The sequence below is a fragment of the Balaenoptera acutorostrata genome, chromosome 8, assembly GCF_949987535.1.
Source record: "Balaenoptera acutorostrata chromosome 8, mBalAcu1.1, whole genome shotgun sequence".
Taxonomy (NCBI): Eukaryota; Metazoa; Chordata; class Mammalia; order Artiodactyla; family Balaenopteridae; genus Balaenoptera; species Balaenoptera acutorostrata.
The window spans coordinates 75,851,702-75,871,289 of NC_080071.1; the positions used below are offsets into that span (position 1 = coordinate 75,851,702).

At 49.3% G+C, this 19,588-nt stretch overlaps 1 protein-coding gene across 1 annotated transcript; it reads right to left on the reverse strand.

Moving 5' to 3' along the window:
- Positions 1–2,864: 2,864 nt before the first annotated feature.
- Positions 2,865–11,583, reverse strand: PRKAG3 (protein kinase AMP-activated non-catalytic subunit gamma 3). The gene is given in 15 exon segments (XM_057551651.1): positions 2,865–3,738; positions 4,321–4,451; positions 4,453–4,554; positions 4,906–5,052; positions 5,233–5,270; positions 6,753–6,918; positions 7,054–7,180; positions 7,380–7,434; positions 7,629–7,674; positions 7,775–7,833; positions 8,313–8,394; positions 9,386–9,789; positions 10,136–10,291; positions 10,767–10,806; positions 11,201–11,583. Coding segments are annotated over 15 exon segments (1,995 nt in total). The 5' UTR covers positions 11,561–11,583; the 3' UTR covers positions 2,865–3,656.
- Between the last annotated feature and the right edge of the window lie 8,005 nt (positions 11,584–19,588).

A 19,588-nucleotide genomic window follows, 5' to 3' on the forward strand; every position in this document is an offset into this window, starting at 1 on the left:
TTCTTCCTGTCCTGCCCCCAGGTTCTTCAGAACCTTTTTTTTTTTTTTTTTAGATTCCACATATATGTGTTAGCATACGGTATTTGTTTTTCTCTTTCTGACTTACTTCACTCTGTATGACAGACTCTACGTCCATCCACCTCACTACAAATAACTCAATTTCATTTCTTTTTATGGCTAATATTCCATTGTATATACGTGCCACATCTTCTTTATCCATTCATCTGTTGATGGACACTTAGGTTGCTTCCATGTCCTGGCTATTGTAAATAGTGCTGCAGTGAACATTGCGGTACATGTCTCTTTTTGAATTGTGGTTTTTTTCAGGGTATATGCCCAGTAGTGGGATTGCTGGGTCATATGGTAGTTCTATTTTTAGTTTTTTAAGGAACCTCCATACTGATCTCCATAGTGGCTGTATCAGTTTACATTCCCACCAACAGTGCAAGAGGGTTCCCTTTTCTCCACACCCTCTCCAGCATTTATTGTTTGTAGATTTTTTGATGATGGCCATTCTGACTGGTGTGAGGTGATACCTCATTGTGGTTTTGATTTGTATTTCTCTAATGATTAGTGATTTTGAGCATCCTTTCATGTGTTTGTTGGCAATCTGTATATATTCTTTGGAGAAATGTCTATCTAGGTCTTTTGCCCATTTTTGGATTGGGTTGTTTGTTTTTTTGATATTAAGCTGCATGAGCTGCTTGTGTATTTTGGAGATTAATCCTTTGTCAGTTGCTTCGTTTGCAAATATTTTGTCCCATTCTGATGGTTGTATGACTCCACTTTTAATATGCATGTCTAATAAAAACTTGTTCAATTGTCTTCATGGAATGGACTGTACATGACATTGTACTGAATTCTTCCGCATTTAAGGATGTTTGAAAGAAGAGTAGTGAGAATACTAACAGATCGTATATCTTTTATGTTGTGCCATTACTCTTAGCCAGTGCTTCTTGTAGATCTTAGTCATAACAAATTATAGATAGACCCAATAATGTGACAAATGATTTTACTAATCATGAGAACGAGGCATTCTTATTTCTCAGCACGCTGTCATGCTCATCAAGTGTTAGTAATTGTAAATCTCTAGTTTCTACAGAAAATAAATACAGTTGCCCAGGTCCCATGCCCAAGTCAGGAAACTAGTATTTCTAGGAATGGAGGCCCTGGAATTTGCATTTTATAAAGCTTCCCAGGTGATCCTGTTGCACATCCAGGGTTGAGAACTACTGAGAGGGTAGGGAGAGGAGAGACGGGTGATGCTAAGGAGGCTATGGGAATCTAGCCCGAAGGCCACAGAACCTCGGAGGGGCCCCGGAGGCCAGGGGAGGAGTGGGACAAATGATGCCGGGAGAACTTGATCAGAACAGGTTCACGTGCATGAGCAGACAGGACAGCAGGGCGGGGTTTCACTCTTTCATTCTGCGCTTGGGTGGGAGTGGTTGCAGTTCCCATGGCAACTCTTGGCCTCTCTTCCAGCAGCCATGGCGGGAGGGCTGGGCAGGAGCTGAGGGCTGGGCTGTGGTCAGAGCAGGGCGTCTGAGTCAGGAGGGTAGTACAGTCCCTCACAGAAGGGCCTGAGGGGGCAAACTGCTGGGTCCTCTGGATTGGGGGGTTGTTCAGGAGGGTGGAAACTTACCTGTTTTCAAGGGGAGCCGAAGGGGAAAGAGTGCTTTCCTCAGGCTGCCCTTTCCACCCACAGCCTGTGCTGTGACAGCTGAACTACTGTTCACACAAAGAGCCACCTGGGACACCGCCTCGAAGACACCCTGCTACACTTTGCTTAGAGCCAGTGGAGACAGCCCACCCCAGGCTTCCCAAGGACACTATCACTTGAGACAGTCCTGAGGGCACCCCCATCCCATCCTCCCACTTGAACCCAGGAGCTTCCCAGGTAGGGCCAGAGCAGAGCCAGCACTGACCTATTGGTTACGGCACAACTGGAAACAGAAGTTGAGTGCCTATGAGAAAATGCCTTCACTTACTGCCTGACTCATCAAGCACAGATGGCCCCACTCTGTTGGTCTGTGAGGTAAACGGGGTAGATCATATTTTAGAAATATTAACCTACCCTCTCCCCCTTGGACAGCAGATCTGCAGTGTCCATTATCACAGGGGAGGGGTGACACAGCAGAAGCCCAGTCTTGGCTTTGGAATTTCAAAAGCCTGACTCAACAGGGTAGGTAGCAAGAACTCAAGACACGGACAATGGATTTGGAAGACTATATGATGGGTTAGAGAAAAAGGCCCCCTATTTCCCTACTGTGTAAAGATTCCACAGGCTGCTGGGTATTGGGGAAGCAAAGAGACTGTAGACATTTTGGGGGGGGGGCCCCGAGAAAAGGGCCCTGACAAGGGAGCTGTGTCTGAAGTGAGAGGGGAGTATGACAAATACCCTAGAAAGGTTTGGAGATGATAATGGTAGAAGAGCCCTGGGCCCCATGTTTCCTGTGTAGAGGCTGGGAAAACAGCAAAACACAGGGTAGACCAGACCACTTGCTGTCTTGTCTCAGCAGATGGGCTTGGGATAGCCCCACAGAGCTTCCTAAAGTCCAGAGGGGTGCAGGGCCAGGAGCTAGAATGTCCCTATGCCCCAGGAGCAGGCAGGCCCAAAGAGGCTTCGTGGTAGGGAGTGAGGGAGCACCTAGCAGGGGCCATGCCCACCGGTGACCAACCAAGTGACAACCACATGGGAATGGGGATGTTTCAGCAGGTGCTGGCATGGGTGGATGATGATGGCTGAGGAACAAAGTCTTACACCACTTAAAGCCTCCCCCCATCACCGAACTTAACCGCAAGAAAAGGTGGGAGGGGAACCCCAAATTGGCTGAGACTAATTTCTGCAACCTGGTAAAATGGAGTTCATAATAGAAATTACATTTAGTGTTAGAAAAATTAAGTTACGTTTCTTACAGATTAGAGTTTGTGGACTGAGTTGTACCCACTATGTAAGTAACTAACATTTTCTTTCGAGTTTTGCTGTAAATAAAAGATGAAAAAGAAATTTCGGTGGAATAACACTCCACAAGCAAAAGAAACGCCACTTGCAGTGTTTGTCAGTTACAGATTTTCCTTCAGGTGTCACTGAATTCAGAAAGGACAGGGATCTTGCCGCAGGTTCAGATCAAATGACCATAGTATTTTCTGAGTGAAAGTTATAAAATCTAAGTTCATGGGCTGTTCTTTTTCTTTTTGTTTTCTTGATGGTTCATCCTCAGTGATCCAAACACAGGCCCTCCCTGGGGACTGAGAACACTGCTTGCTGGTGAGAGCTAAGGATGAGAAAGGAGGGGGGACCCCACTCCAACAGGCAGCTCTACAAAACTGCTGCTCTGTGGGGACCCACAGGCAGCCCTGAAATGCAATGCTGGGGGAGCAGGAGGGCAGTGGCAAAGTTGTGAGGAACCACTAGGGCAGTTTCCATGGGGGAAGCACAGCTGGGACTCCCAGGAGCTGGGGGCACGGGTGCCAGGTAGTCCAGAAGCCGAGGAATCCAGAACCCCTTCCTGAACCCATGGACTGAGGGCTCCCCACCCCACCGGGGCCAGGTAGGGGGAGAGCAGTGTGGGTGGCACAAATCAGTCAGCCCTGGGGTAATCCTAGTGCCTCTGGTTCAGAGAGCTCCAGGCTTGACTCAGCTGTTCTTAATTTCATCATTCCACGGTGGACCAGGCATTCCCGAGGGCTTCTGGGAGCACAGGCAGGGCAGGGGCAATCGGGGAGGGCTGGAGAAGCCTGTGAGGGAAAGAGAAAGGAAGATTAAATGGGGAGGGGAGGTTGCCTTTCCAATAGGGAAACCTCAGTCCTGCCATCCTTGCTAAGCAGGTGGAATCTGCACCTCCACCCTCTGCAAACCCCTAGCAAACGTGCTACCAGGAAAGAGTCTGAGATCATGTCAAACTGACTGCGATGAGTACTTCGAGAGAAGCTCTCTCCTTTCAGCCTTAGTTCTTACCGAGTGTGGAAATTCCATTCAGCCCAGGTTTAGTAACTGGCTTCCTTCCAGTGGAAGTCCAAGCAGGCGGGAATTGAATTGTGAAAGGGCAGGTCAATCTCCTGGGAGCCCCTGAAGTCACATCACTGCCTTGTCTTTACCCCAGCCCCTGTCCACCCCTCTTATGAGGGCCTCCATCACCTCAGCTGAGAATGGGACAAAGCAGTGGCCCCGCAGTGAGTCCTGACACTTGTAGTTTTCACGAGGCTGCTCAGCTCTGAACTGGGCCACTCCCATCCTCAGGGGGGCCCCAATCTGAGATCTGGGCGCCCAGGGAGACTGAGGGGCTGGAGCTGAGGTCAATGGCCCAGGGCAGAGCCTACCTGAACAAGAGCCGAACCAGCAAATGGGGGGTGGGGGGAGGTGAACGCCGAGTCCCCGGTTCCCTTCGCTGGCTTCCGGGTGTGGAAGGTGGCCTAAGAGTGAAGACTCTGATGTTCTCAGGCCCCAAGGGCGTCGATGCCAGCAGGGCTCAGCACCAGAGCCTGAAGGATGTCGGAGAGGGACACCACACCCAGGAGGTGCTGGGTCTCATCCACGAGCACCAGCCGGTGCACCTGTGGGTCCACAGAGGCTCAGTGAGGGGGCAGTGCCATGTGGCTACGGCAGCCAACGAGGTTGGCACTGAGAATTAGGGGCAAACAATTTAACATAACTGGGGGGGCAAGAGAGTGTCTCCTAGAAACCAGTTAGCGGTGGCTCTGCCTGCCCTAGGGTGGTCAGCTGGCTGCAGCCCTTGGCCCGAGGGCCCCAACGACAGGACCAGTCGCCGGCCAGTGTGGACACCAAGAGCTTGGCCATGAGATGGGAGGACAGGGCAGGTGCCCGATGGATAGGGCTAGCTGAAGCTGCTCATGAGAAGGGCTGGGTGCCACGTGTTGGGAGCATGTACGAAGGGGTGTGGGTACCTGCTCCCGGACAATCCGGTCAATGACTTCCCCCAAGGTCTCGTGGGGCTGGCAGGAAATGACTTCCTCCAGACACAGTGTCCTCTGCTTCAGTGCTTCTCCCACACTCACATCCAGGTGGTTGTATGTTTGTTGGGCTGCCAGGTGCTGGGCAGGAGGGAGAACCGCTCTTAATCAGCCCTCGGCCAGGCTCCAGCCCCACAGATATCTCCCTCTATACACTTGTAAAGGCCCCCCCTTGTCCACAGATGCCCCCCCTGCATCGATCCCCACACCTCAGCCTCCCTGTGGCACCCCCAGCTCCCCTCCATCTCCCCAGACACTTACAATCACATCAAAGCGGGAGTAGAGGCCCACGACCTGTCCTGCAGGGGTTGGGGGGCCGGGAAGGAAGGTGAGAGAAAGGGGAGAGGTTTAGGTCAGAACCAGGATGCTGTGTAAGGGCCCGGGGCGGGCTTGCGGAGTGAACTCCTCAACATCCTCCCCACCCCCAGGCTACTGGCTTTATAATGAGGCATCAGGCTGCCACCACCCTGAACCCACAGATCAAACAGTATCGCAGAGAGCGACACCTGACATCATGCCTCCTGATGTGACAAAATATGAGTACATGGCATCCCCTGTGAAATATTCTAGCCTCAATGTATAGCCTGGGGACTTCCCGGGTGGCTCAGTGGTTAAGAATCCGCCTGCCAATGCAGGGGACACGGGTTCAAGCCCTGGTCTGGGAAGATCCCACATGCCACGGAGAAACTAAGCCCATGTGCCACAACTACTGAGCCTGTGCTCTAGAGCCCGTGAGCCACAACTACTGAGCCCGTGTGCCACAACTACTGAAACCCGCACACCTAGAGCCCATGCTCCGCAACAAGAGAAGCCACCGCAATGAGAAGCCCGCACACCACAACGAAGAGTAGCCCCCGCTCACCACAACTAGAGAAAGCCTGCATGCAGCAACGAAGACCCAACATGGCCAAAAATAAATAAATAAATTTAAAAAAATAATATATAGCCTGAATCTGATCGAGCCTTTAGATCTAATTTCCAGTTTACAGGAAACACAGGAAGAGAGGAACAATGTACAGGCCAACTGCAGAAAACAGAAAAATCTCTGGAAGTGGGACGTTCTACAGGACAATAGACCCAGGCTTCTCATCATCAACGTCATGAAAATTAAGTGGGGAGGGAACTGTTCTAGATTAAAAGAGACTTAAGGGACAAAAGAAGCAAATTCAAAGCATAGACCTTAATTAGATCTTGATTTGAACAAATCAACTATAAAAAAAAGATATTCTTGGGGAAAATGGGGAAATGGAATTAGGATTGAATGTTAGACAACATTAATAAATTATTCATAATTTTGTTAGGTGATATAGGAAACATACTTATTTTAAGAGATTCAGATGAAGTGTTAAGGGGTGAAATGACATGATTCTATAATATAATTTACTTTAAATTACTTCAGTGAAAAAAAAGAACTGGTTAATGGCAATGTGTTAACAGTAGTTAATCCGGGTGGATAGGTGGGGTTTGTATAGAGTTTTTTCTACCATTTTCATACATTTGAAATTTTTCATAACCAAAAAATAGATTAAAACACTTCTTGATATTCAGCTTCATTATGGTGATTTTTAACTTTGAAGCAGTTTACAGCCATGGTTCCTTTAACCCTTTTTCAGAGCAAGAAATTGAGGTCTGGCTCAGAGAGGCTAAGTAACTGATCCAAGGCTCAAAGCAGGCAGAGACTTCTAGCCCTGACTCCATCCTGGGTCGCGAGCTGATGTCACATAGACCCCTGCTCCCCACAGTTCCACCCCAGCCAGAGCCCCCATCTTGGGTGTAGGTACCAGCTTCGTTGACCACAGGCAGTGCAGACACGCGCCTGTCCACAAAGATGTCCAGTGCGGTCAGGATGGGTGCCGTTTCTAGCACCATGGCCAAGTCTCGGAATGTGCCAATGCCCACATCTTGGATGGTGCGGGAGAGGAAGGAGGGCCCAGGCAGCAGGGTTCCCTGCTTGGGTTGGGGACAGGTAGGGATAAGGGTGGAGTAGCCCCCAGAGGGCTCCCAGCTGCTCCCTCCCCAATCCCTAGGGCTGAAGACTTCTCTGCCCCTCCGGTCTCCCCCTGAGGATGTGCCCAGGCTCACAAAGATGTGCAGGAACTTGAGCAGCCGCTTGTGTGTGAGGATGTGGAGCACAGCGCCTGAGACTGGGTCCAGGACCGGCAGGCGGTGGATCCGGTTCTTGATGAGGGTATAGACGGCTTCGAACAGGCTGCAGAAGTGGGAGCAGTGAGCCTGGGGCAGCCTGGAGAGAGATGCCCTTTATCCCAGCCCCCAGAAAGGAGGACAGGGTGCCAAGACTGCCTTGTCCGCAGTTTGCCGACGGTGAGCCCGTGAGTTCAGAACTGAGGAGCTGGGGAAGGGGTCTGTGCAGGGCAAGCAGGCTCAAGTGGGTGGCTGGGGACGCTTACCTGTCACTGGGAGAGATGGAGACCAGAGGCTTGAAGCAGCCTTGAAGGTAGATCTCTGCAGGAAAAACTGGAGTCAGGGCAAGGGAACTGGCCACCCTGCCTCACCCAGCAGCCCCCAGCCCCTCGGGTCCCCTGGGCTCCCTATTACCTTTTCCCTGCTCCCCCCAGGAAATCCCCACCGCCCATTCTCTACCCGAGGTCCTTAGCCCTACCCTCACCCTCACACCCTCTGCCCCTTTGCCCACTCACCCCTCCAGGTCTCAATCTTATGATCTTCAATCTCATAGATCTGGACCTAGAACATCAACAGAACTCCTGAAGTCAGACTTGGGCTCCCTGAACTCCCTCCACCCCAGCACAGATGGGTGCCGCCAGAACCCCAGCCCACTCCTCACCAGGGGGGACCTGTAATAGCGGTGCAGCACCAAGATGAAGTCTGTGATGGTCAGCATCCCTGCGGGGTGGGAGAGGGGGAACGGGGGTCAGCCTGGGCCTTGTGGTGGAAGGCAGGCTGAGGGCTCAGCCCCCCTCCCCCACCCGGCCAGTGTCCTCGGACTGAGACAAAAGTGGGGTTTCGGAAAGAGGAGAGTAGGGCAGCTCGTCCCGTGCCTGAGAAATGGGGTTCTCCCTTTTATGCTTCCCCCATAATTTCTCTCCTTTCCTCCCCAGTTTTTCTTTTCTCCGCATTTCTTCCTCTTCCTTTTCTCTTTTGCTACTTAGCACCTATGACAGGGGACCACGGGGTTGCAGAGCTGGAGGGGTCAGCTGGTCACAGCTATCCCATAGATGGGGTCCCCCGGCTGGCACAGTTCCCCCACGCCAGGCCCCTGCTCAGCTCAGGCCTGTGGTGCGTCAGAGCTCAGCCCCAGAAATGCCCCACAAGTTCCCCCCTTTCCCTTCCCCGCCACCTCTGCCTCCCCAGCCCCTTCTCACCCACAAATCTCTGCTTCTTGCTGTCCCACAGAGGTGCCGCCCGGACGCCATTGGCCACCAGGGCAAAGAAGGCCTTCTTGATCTGAGCGCCGGGGAGAACAGTCGAGGGTGAGTTGCTCACTGGCCCTCAGAGCCCCCTGTCCCAACCGGGGTCCTTCCACAGGGCCTTCTCCCGGGCCCTCCACTACACGAGCCTGCCTGCCACTCGACATGACCCTTGTCGGCACATTTGCTACAGAGATAAGGCTGCTGGTGGCCAGGGGCACTGAGGTGACCCCTTACCAGGCACACCAGGGTGTAGGAAACTAACAGTGTTTCTACACCAAAGTCATATGTGTACAGATACACACAGGATAGTTTTTGCTAATCTAAGTACTAGAGGTGTAATTATTTATATGATATGTACGAGGCATTTTTTTCTAAATAAATTTTACATTGACTCATTTTGGCTTCATCCTAAACAATATTATCTATACAGGCTGGTTGTATTTTTCTAATACATATCAAAATAAATACAAAACTACTAAATTAAATATATTTGTCTATATACTGCTAGAGTCAAATAGTGAACTGTGGACCATACATATACCCTGCTTCTTCTCTACACTACACACTGCTCTCCTATACGCGGCGAGAAGAAAGGGATCAGGTGTTTCGTAGCCTAGCCTAATGGAAGAGTGGGGACCAGAGCTCATCCTATTTTTCTCTTTTCAAAGTTCCCCGCTCTTTGTCCTAAGCCACCCTGCAATGTTTTCCATACAATTCGGGGTGTGCAAAATGCTCCCTCTCATCCTGGGTTGGCCCAGGAGTCCTCTGAAACTTGTAGGGTAAAGCAGGCCTTCCTATCCCCATTTTAGAGATGAGCGAAGCACAAAGACCTACCCCAAACCCTATAGATACTGAGTTGTGGAGCTGGGATGACAATTAGGGGGTGTACACAGAGAGAAAAAGCCCTCCTCCGCCGGTCTCCATGGTGCTAAGAAGGAATTCTGGAAGGGGCCTGTAGCGGGGCAGGGCTGGCAGGGCATCCTCGGGGCTGTGAGGATGGAGGTGGGGCAGAGCTGCGGCCTCACCTGCAGCATGGTGTCGAAGATGACCAGCTTGGAGCTGGTTGCCATGGCATCGTAGCAGGTGTGCTCCTGCATGAAGTGCATGTAGACCTGAGCCCCTGGCTTCCGCAGCTCATCGTCCCAGCCCAGCCTGGGTAACAGTGCCTGCGGGGACGGGCATGGGGCTGGCCTCTCTTCCACCAGGCCGAGCTCATTGCCCCAGGCTGCTGTGGCTGAGAACTCTATGCCCAGATCCAGATCGTCTGCGCTGGAGCCGGAGGCTGAGGCTGCACAGTCAGCGGGGAGGATGTCCCGCTCTGCTGTGGGGGAGTCCACCCCAGCCAAGGGAGCAGCTTGGGTCCAGGGTGTGGCCTTGGGGAATGTGGCCTCCAGCCCGGTGGACTCAGCAGCTGGCCTGGACTGGAGACCTGTTCGGGGGGAGAGGACAGTAACTCCATCTTCCAAAGCACTTTCTCATCTGTTGTCTCTGTTCATCCTCACAGCAGCCTTGGGAAGCCTGGATGATGAGGCCCCCATTTTGCAGGTGAGAGAGCTGAGTCTCAGAGAGTCACACAGGATGGTGGCTCTGTCCTGAGTTGGCCAAGCTGGGCCCCTGGATCGGCAATGCAGTTGTCCTCTCCCATGTGGGGAGACTGAGGCCACACGATGTCATGTGTCTGTGTTATGGGGAGATCCAGGGCAGAGCCTGGCCCCAGGATCGGGGACTTCCCACTGCCCCCAGTCCCTTCTCGCCAGAACTGGCCTTGGCCTCACCTTCCCCCAGGTCTGGCGGCTCCCCTTCCTCTACATCCTCCTGCCTTGTCCATCTCGAGGCCTTGGTCCCCTGTTCCCCATGGCTTCTTTCTGAGCTGGTGGTCATGGCTGGTGACGGCCATGAAGTGCTATCTCCTTGCTCTAGGAAGCTCATCTCTGGAAGGGGGAATGGGGCCTGTTTGGTTAATAGGGAGTAACACAATAAAATCAATTCAAATGTTATGAACGATAATATTTAATATTTGCAAGCTTCCAAAGGGCTTTTCCACCAACATGTTTCTCATTCAAACCTCACAGCAATCTTATAAGGGAGGCATTATCATCCCTATTTCACTAACAAGGGACCTGAGATCAGAGAGGTTAGCAATTTGCCACAAATCACACAGCTAGTAAGTGATAAAGTCAGGAGGGTCCAAATCTTCAGACTCTAGATCCCTGCTTTCTTCTTCTGAAAGAGGAAGGAGGAGGTGAGGTAAAAGGCGGAAGAAGAAACAAAGAGGAACAAAGAAGGAAAAGGAGAGGAAGACAAAAGCCAGACTAGTAGAGTGCGGGAGATTGGGGGCCTAGAGACATGGGAGAAAAGGAAGTGGGAGAAGAGGCTGGGCCCAGGAGGAGGGGCAGCCCCACCTACCTTGATGCTCAGGTCCCACGAGGCTGCTCCAGGAGGGGGTCTGGGGGAGAAGAATGTCTGAAGGGGTGGGGAAAATGCCCTACGCTCTGAACCAAAGGGAGCTCCCCTTCCCACCACACACACACACACACACGCCACAAACACACACATACACAAACACCCACCCCACAAACACACATAAACACACACAACCTACCCAAACACTTATACGCACTCAGAAAGCCACATATTCAACACTTCCCAGACACACACAGAACCACATAGACTCACACAAAGAATATACACATGCAGACACCCTCATGTTCATATACAGAGAAAATCCTGGCCAAACACACCCACACGCACGCACACGCGCACACACCCACGCGGTGGTGCGCTCTCGGCCCTCTGGCCTCAGCGGCTCCAGCTCCCGCCACCCCACCCCCGCCCCGTACCCCGGTACCCTGCGCAGCGCGGGCTCCAGCTCCGGCGGGCTCCATGAGCGAGTGCGCAGCACTGTATCTGGGCAGCACTATTCTGGGCCCGGCCCCTGGCACCCTGCCCTCCCGGATAGGGTTCTCTCTGATTGGGTGTCGGGCAGTGAGAAGGAAGGAGCCCACCCGCTCAGCTGCTCCAGCCCGGCAACCTGCTGGCCGGCGGGGAGGGGTGGGGCGCATGTGGAATCTCGATGCCTGGTCATGGGCTGCCTCCTGAGTTTCCGAGAACAGGAGAGAAGGACCCCGCTGTGAGGGCACTGGGGTGGGAGGAGGTGGACTCTCAGAGTCCCGGGTTTCTTCTCTGAGGGCCTCTCTCATCTTTGTCAGGCGCCAAAGGAGGGAAAACAGAGGCGGGTTGAGCTTAAACTCTCTTCCGTTTACAACTTCGGTCGTGGGTAGTGCTAGAGTTAGAAAGGGCAAGTTGCAGCTGGGAGGCTGGGGATAAGAAGTTTGTGGGTGGTCCCGGGAGAGTGGCCAATGTGTGTCCAGATGTCTCCATTTGAGTCCCAGGGGCCTGTCCCTCTCTTCGGTGGAGGAGTTGGAACTGGATGGTTAGGGCAGGTGGGGAGTTGTGAGAATCGCTTTGAAGGAGTGAGGTGGGCTTGCGCTTGTCTACAGTGTGAGAGACACCTATTTCTACCTGTGGAGGTACATCCAGGTGTGCAGAAGCCCCAGTGCCCCCATCCCGCTGTGTGTGCTCTCCCTACATCTCCTGGTGCCAACAGGATCCCAGCCGGCTCGGTGGCTGCCCACCCCCTTCCTTGGCATTCCTGGGGCCTGAGTCAACATCCAAATCAGGAATGCTGACCCAGCTGCTGCAGCTCCCCTCCCTGCCCCTCCCTTCCTCTCCTCCTTCCAGCCTCTTCCATCCCAGTCTCGCCGTGGAGTGGACAGACAGTAATGGGTTATTGGATTTCTCGCTGATTCAGTGAACGTATTTCCCATCATCCCTCAAAGCCCCTGTACTGCTTATGCGGACGGAGGAGGAGAGCAGAGCAGGGAAGGGGCTTGCCTTCCATGTGTCTTGGGTAGTACTGGGGGCAGATGCAGCTCTCCTTCTGCAGGGTCCCTGTGGCCTGTTCCTGTCTGGTCCCAGATGATGGAATATCAAAGGCACAGCCAATGGGACACTTCAAATGGGGGAAAGATCACATGGACCATCCCTGGAGATATGCGGTGCCTCAGACCCGAAAAGCCCCACCCCCTTATGCTCTGGACCACCTTCACAGCCAAGCCAGATACACAACAGGTCCAGCTCACATCACTGCCTTCTCCTGCAATACCCCATTCTCCCCTCCCTACTCAGATATGTTCCACCTACAGGACCAGTAACAGGGGCTCCTCTTTAAACAAACAAACAATCCCTTGATTGCATCACCCTCATTGCACTGATCTCCTTATAGCCACGTTCTGTGTGCATATCTCACTGTACACTGGGCTGACACTCACATTTACATTCACATGTAAATGCCTTTTATCTCTTAGTGAACAGTGGGCACCTTGATGACCAAACTGTGTTGGCTGGATGTGATGGAAAATCTGTTTTGGGGTCAGATGGACCTGATTAAAATTCATGCTCTGCCATTTGACCTTGGAAAACATTGCTTGTTTTTTCTGCGCCTGTTTCCACGAATCTAAAATGAGGATAAAAACAGTCTGTGTCAGAGACCGCCAGTTGCTTCCCAGTATCTATTTCTCTCTTCTTCCTTTAGTAATAGAATCACTTGAATTTTAGCTGGAATAGCAGCCTAAATTCCCAACCCTTGCAGTTAAATATAGCCTTGTGGCTTAATTTGGCTAATGTGAGTGGTAGTGATGTGAGCAACTTCCAGGTCATGCCTTAAAAGAAAGAGGCATGAGTTCCCCTCTTCCTTTTCCCCTTCTGATGGCTGGAATGCTAATGTGATGGCAGGAGCTAGAGGAGGTATGTCATAGCCAAGATGGAAAATGCTTGTTAAAGTTTTCAGAGTCACCCTACCAGGTTTAGATTGTCTATAGACTGTTACATGAGAGAAATGAACTTCCTTGTTTAAGTCATTCTTAAATTGAGTCTTTGTTACAGCAATCAAACATGTATCCTAACTAATACAAAAGTTGGCATCTGGAAGTGGCACTGCTTTAAAAGCCTAAAACAAGTGGCATTGGTTTGGAAATTGGACTGCAGGTAGCAAAGAAAACTATTGTACACTGGTAATCTGGTGACCATTGCTATGATACAGCAAAACGTATGGTATATCTGTCATCTATGATGCCTTGAAATGTCATCATATGCTAACAGAGCCTGTAACTCACAGAAACTAGCCTGTATTGGCTTCTGCTTGCTGCTACTAGTAAAGTCCCACAAGAGAAATGCACTCAGGCAGTGAGTTGTAAACGGTGGTTTGAAAGAGGCAACCTTAGCAAGGGCTGTACCTGTGGTCCCAAACCTTTCTCAAGCCCACCCAGTTCTGTAGACAGTGGAAGCCAGCCCAGTGGGCAGAATAGGGAAGTTCTCTTCACAGCCAAGCATATTTTTTCGGGTGACCTCAAGGCAGCCACCAACGGTTTGAGAGAAAACAGGAAGAACACCAAGTCCAGAGTATTCAAGCATAAAAATGGTGAGACAGTTGGCTGTGGTTACACAAATATGAAATGTATCAGAAGCCTTGGGAGATTTTGAGGGTGTTACATTGGCAAAGAAACTACAAACCTGGTCAGCAAAGACTGGTTTGACCCCCCAGTTGTCCCTAGCCCCCCAAATCTGCACCAGCAGAAGGAGGACTGTGAAAGTTGTAACATCTGCAAGGACAGCGTGGTCTCAGGTGCAGCCACAGGGGATGTCGGGTGAGAAATAACTTCCCAGGAGGCAATGCCAGAGGCCACGAAGGAGAGTAGACAGTTTCCCAGCACTGGGGATGAGCTGCCCCAGAACTTACTCCACTGCGGGGAAGCAGCATTGCAATTCCTGTCCAACTAGATTCAGTGACTGTTAAAGATCAGGTAACTGCCAGGTGTTTGCCATTCTTTCCTGTTCTGAAGTTTATCCTGTTCCTCCTCCACTGTTATCTCAGGGAGGGGGAGGGCCAGATTACCTGCCTTTTGGTTCACAGGGCTCTAGACTCTGAGGATCCATCCACACCCAGGCCCTCAGAGATCCTGGGCTCTCAGCTGGAGCTGTGTCCGGATGGAACTCTGCCTTGCCTCCCTTTGAAGGGTGCTAAATGTGTTCTTTGTGAGGGGTGGCCAGGTGGTGGGCTCTGGCAGAACAAGATCTATTCTCCCCTTCTTCTTCCTCTGCTAGTAATTCCTCACAATTTTAACGAAGTGCAGGATTATATTTCCCAGTTTCCTCTGCAGATAGCATGGCCATGTGACTAAGCGTGGCCAATGGGATCTGCCCAGCAACGTTATATGCAACCTTTAAGCGTGCCCTTAGGAGGAAAGGGCAGATTTTCCTTCCCCTACTGACTGGAATTATGATATGGTGGTGGGAGCTGGATCAGCCATTTGGACCCAATGGTGGAAGAGGCAGATTGAAAATAATAGAATCTCCTCCACTCCCCATCTCTGGACTGTTATGTGATAAAGAGAAATAAACTTCTATCTTGTTTAAGCCACTGACCCATTGACTAATGTGTCTACTAATGCCGTCTTACTAATGCATTTACATCGTGGGATCGGGGTAGGGTTAGAAATTACAAGTGTATATAATGCTGCTTCACATTTATGCAGTGCTGAATATCTACTAGACACTGCAAAACACATTGTGTGCAGGATCCCATGTAATCCCTCACAACCCTATGTGGTAAATTCTTTCATTATGATGATGCTGCAGGTCAGAAGATCAAGGCACGAAGGGATTAAGTAACTTGATCAAAATCTCAAAGCTAGTGAGATGAAGTCCAGGGTCAAACCCAGTGTTTCTAGACTAGCACCACACTCTCAGCCTCTAAGCTTAATGTAAATGAAGCACAGGCCTGGCATGTAATATATGCTCAGTAAGTGTTTACTATAATTATTACCTCGACACCTGGTCCCAGTCTCCCTAGCCCTCCAGCTACAAGGTTCTGAAAGCAAGCAGGCTGGAGGGTGGGGTGGGAGCTCTGACTCTCCAGTAGTCATCTCATGGTGGCATCAAGGTTGGGATGGAGGAGGGCTCAGCTGGGGCAGACACCAGTGTTGCACAACACTAAAATCATAGTGATTTTCCAGTTGTAAAAAAGGAGCTCCTGGGGCTTCCCTGGTGGCGCAGTGGTTGAGAATCTGCCTGCCAATGCAGGGGACACGGGTTCGAGCCCTGGTCTGGGAAGATCCCACATGCCGCGGAGCAACTGGGCCCGTGAGCCACAACTACTGAGCCTGAGCGTCTGGAGCCTCTGCTCCGCAACAAGAGAGGCCGCGATAGTGACAGGCCCGCGCACCGCGATGAAGAGTGGCCCCCACTCGCCGCAACTGGAGAAAGCCCTCACACAGAAATGAAGACCCAACACAGCCAAAAATAAACATAATAAATAAATAATAAATAAAAATTAAAAAAAAAAAAAAAAAAAAAAGGAGCTCCTACACTTGCTCTTGTGGCCAGCCCAGCCCCACCCATCCTCTTCAGCAGGGTGAATCAGCAGAAGGTACTGGCTTTTGCTGGGAAATAAATACTCTGGGTGTTAGAGTTTTGTCTCTGGTCATGATATCATATTTCTTGAAACCCTACATCTCGGCTCTCTCTCAAAACTGGGTGTAATAAGGACACTGCCCTCTGACCCTAGGGGGAATTTGGCTGCCATCTCTGGATAGCTGATTTGTCTAGGACATGGGGTCGGGATCCTGTTTAAGTGTTATTTTTATATCAGGAGGAGTTAAGCAGTTTGAGGAAGCCAAGAGAGTAGCCTGGATGAGACCATTACTGATAAATCACAAATGGGGTCCCCTGTGCCAGAGTGGTTGGCAGGCTGTGAGAGCAGCCTTCATGCCAGTCACCCAGACTCCAGCTCCTGTCCTGTCTGTGTGACTAAAACCTAGCAGCATCTATGCCAGTGTCCTAAGGACCTGGACAGAACCAGCACCTTGTTACTGCAGTTTAGTCTGCCCCACAGGCCCCATTACTGAGCCTTTTTCTGTCAGCTGTTGGAGATTGAAGTGGACAGATGATGCTTTTGTCTACCCAGGATCCATTTCACCCCTCTTTTGGCAACCCCCAAGTTTTCTTTCAGGGAACCACATTTCCTCTAATCTCAGAGCACCTGATTTTCAGAGGAGCTTAACCATGGATTCCAGGAAGTATACACCTGACTCAGACTTAGCCAATGAGCACATCAAATTCCCCTGACCACAGTGAGGGAGGTATTGACCGAATTAGCCCAATAGGGGTGAACCCTGGGACTTTTGCTGCTGATAATGGGAACTCTTTTCCACTGGATTTGGAGCTGTGAGGATGTAAGTGTGGAGATTCTGCTACCATGCAGAGTGGAGCTGCTTGAGAATGAAGATAAAACAGAGGGCAAAAGAACCACAGTATGATGAGAAAGACCAGGTCCTCCGGACATTCACTGAGCCCCTGGATCAAACTGTACCTGAAGACCTTACACTGGGTTTTTTCTGTTACATTAACCAATAGAATCCTTTTTTGTTTAATGCAGTTTTTTTTATAGTTCCTTTTTAAAATTTTTTATTTATTTATTTGTTTATTTAGGCTGCACTGGATCTTCATTGCGGCACACAGGCTTCTCTAGTTGCAGCGCATGGGCTCTAGAGCGCACAGGCTCAGTAGTTGCAGCGCACAGGCTTAGTTGCGGTATGTGGGATCTTAGTTCCCTGACCAAGGGTCGAAACCGGGCCCCCTGCATTGGGAGCGTGGAGTCTTAACCACTGGACCACCAGGGAAGTCCCTGTTTAATGCAGTTTGAATTGAGTCTTCTCAATTTTCACCTACAGCTGAAAGAGCTCCCATACCAGAGTTAACAAAGAAACAAGACCAAGACACTTGCAAAAGCTTCTGGGCATGATGTTCATTCATTGCATCTTCCCAAGAAAAAGTGCACATTTGAAAATGCAATCAGGGTAATCAACAGGGTGTTGGGGGACAGGAGATAAAAAGATACTTTGATAAAATACAGTAAAAGAAGAATTGGAATGGGACAAAGTTAGTGAAGGAAGGCCTCCTAAAGAAGGTGAGTTTGGATATGGAAATAATAATCATGACAACAGCAACTATTTGCTGAACCCTAACTATGTACTAGGCACCAGGTTAAGCAGTTTACATATGTGGTCGTATAATATTTTGAAATAATCCAAATTGAGGGGTACTTCTTTCTACCCTCTAGCCCTTTTCTCATTCAAGTTAGAGTTTCCTTGTTTATGGTCTCAAGGAAGAAATGATACAATGTAAAGAAGAGCTCTTCTGGCTTTTGAGTGTCAAAAGTGAGGCCTTTGGGGAGGAAAGGTAATACCTTTGGCTTAAAGAAAAGATTTGAGAGCTTTGGCAGGCTAGGTTACTCAGAAAACATATTCCACTAAAAACAATTTAAAATGGTGAATAAGATATAAAGAGCATCTTCTTAAAAGCACTGAAAAGACAAGACAGTAAAGACTAGGCCCAAGTGAAAGGAAAGTAGGCACACAGTGAAGTTAGTGAGAAAAGAAGTGGCTTTGCTCTAGGGCATCTGCCAATTCTAGCAAGAGCCATGTGGGGTTATGGAGGCCAAGGACCCATACAAGTTGGGAGTACGATAGGAGATCCCGTCTATAAAAAACTGGTATCTCAAAGGACCACATCCTCGGAGTAAATATAATCCAGAAGCACACTAACTCTTACATAGATTTACAGTCAACTCTTTCCTCATCTGAATGGTTCAGAGAGTGTCAAAGTTTGAACTTGGTTTAAGGTGGTAAGGTCAGTAATCACCCCAGGGCCTGGCAGAAGCAAACAACAAATGTTCCCTGGAAAAATGTTATCTCTTCCAAAGCCACAAATTATTCCAACAACATCCAGCACATAGTTGAAAATAATTAGATACACAAGGAAACGAGGAACTGTGAACAAGAGCCAGCAGAAAATACACGTAGCAGGAATAAACCCATAAGAATTTCAGAAACTGGAATTATCAGACACTTTATTTATAACAAATGCTTCTTATGTTTAATAAAATAGGAGACGAGTTTGAAAAGGCATGGAGCAAATGGGAAACTATAAAAAGCAGCAGAACACATTTTTTAAAAAAGCAAATAGAACTTCTAGAAATGAATGAAAAATACAGAAGTGAAAGGAAAAACTTAATAAATGAATTTAACAACAGATGAAACACAGCTGAAGAGAAAACTGAATGTTAGGTTAGAAGTTACCCAGAGTGTAATACAGAAAGTTTAAAAATATGCAAAAATACGTATGAAAGAGAATGAGAGACGTGGAGGTTAAGCAGAAAAGCCTAAAACATATTTAAATAGAGTCTCAGAAGGAGAGTAGAGAGAGAATGGGGTAGAAGTGCTATCTGAAGAGATTAGTTGATATTTTCTGGAACTGATAAACAATAACAATCCCTAGATTCGAAAAGCCTGTGAATCCCCAGGAGGATAAATGAAAGAAACCCACATATAGAAACATCACAGTGAATTGCAGAAAACCAAAGAGAAAAAAATTGAAAGTAACAGAAAAAAAGATCACTTTCAAAGAAATGACAGTCTAATAGCTGACTTCTCAGTAGATAATGGAAATCCAGAACTTAGTAGAGCATCTTCAGAGTGCTGAAAGAAAGTAACTTCCAACTTATAATTTTACACACAGAGAAAATTTATAAGGAAGATAAAAAATTTTATTTTATGACAAACAAAAACAGAGTTCACCTCAGTAAAGGAAATTTTCTAAAGAATATGCTTCAGAAAGAAAGTGATTCTACAAGTTAGATCTGAGAACTAAAAGGAATAAACAGCAAGGAAAGTGGTAAAAATGTAGATGAATCTAAATGAATCATAACTGCAAAAAAAAAAAAAAAAACCTTAAGAATTATAATGTCCTGTGAGGTTAGAATTAAAATACTGCCAACCATAACATACAAACCAGGGGTGGTGAAAATGGAGTATTTAAAGTATTTGAAAATCCTTGTGTTATCTGGGAAGAGGAAAAATTTTGATTAACTTTAGATTTTGATATTTTAATCATGCATGCTGCAATGTCTAGAAAAAGCCCTAAAAGAATAGAAACAGGGGCTTCCCTGGTGGCGTAGTGGTTGAGAATCTGCCTGCCAATGCAGGGGACACGGGTTCGAGCCCTGGTCTGGGAAGATCCCACATGCCGCAGAGCAACTAGGCCCATGAGCCACAATTACTGAGCCTGCGCCTCTGGAGCCTGTGCTCCGCAACAAGAGAGACCGCGATAGT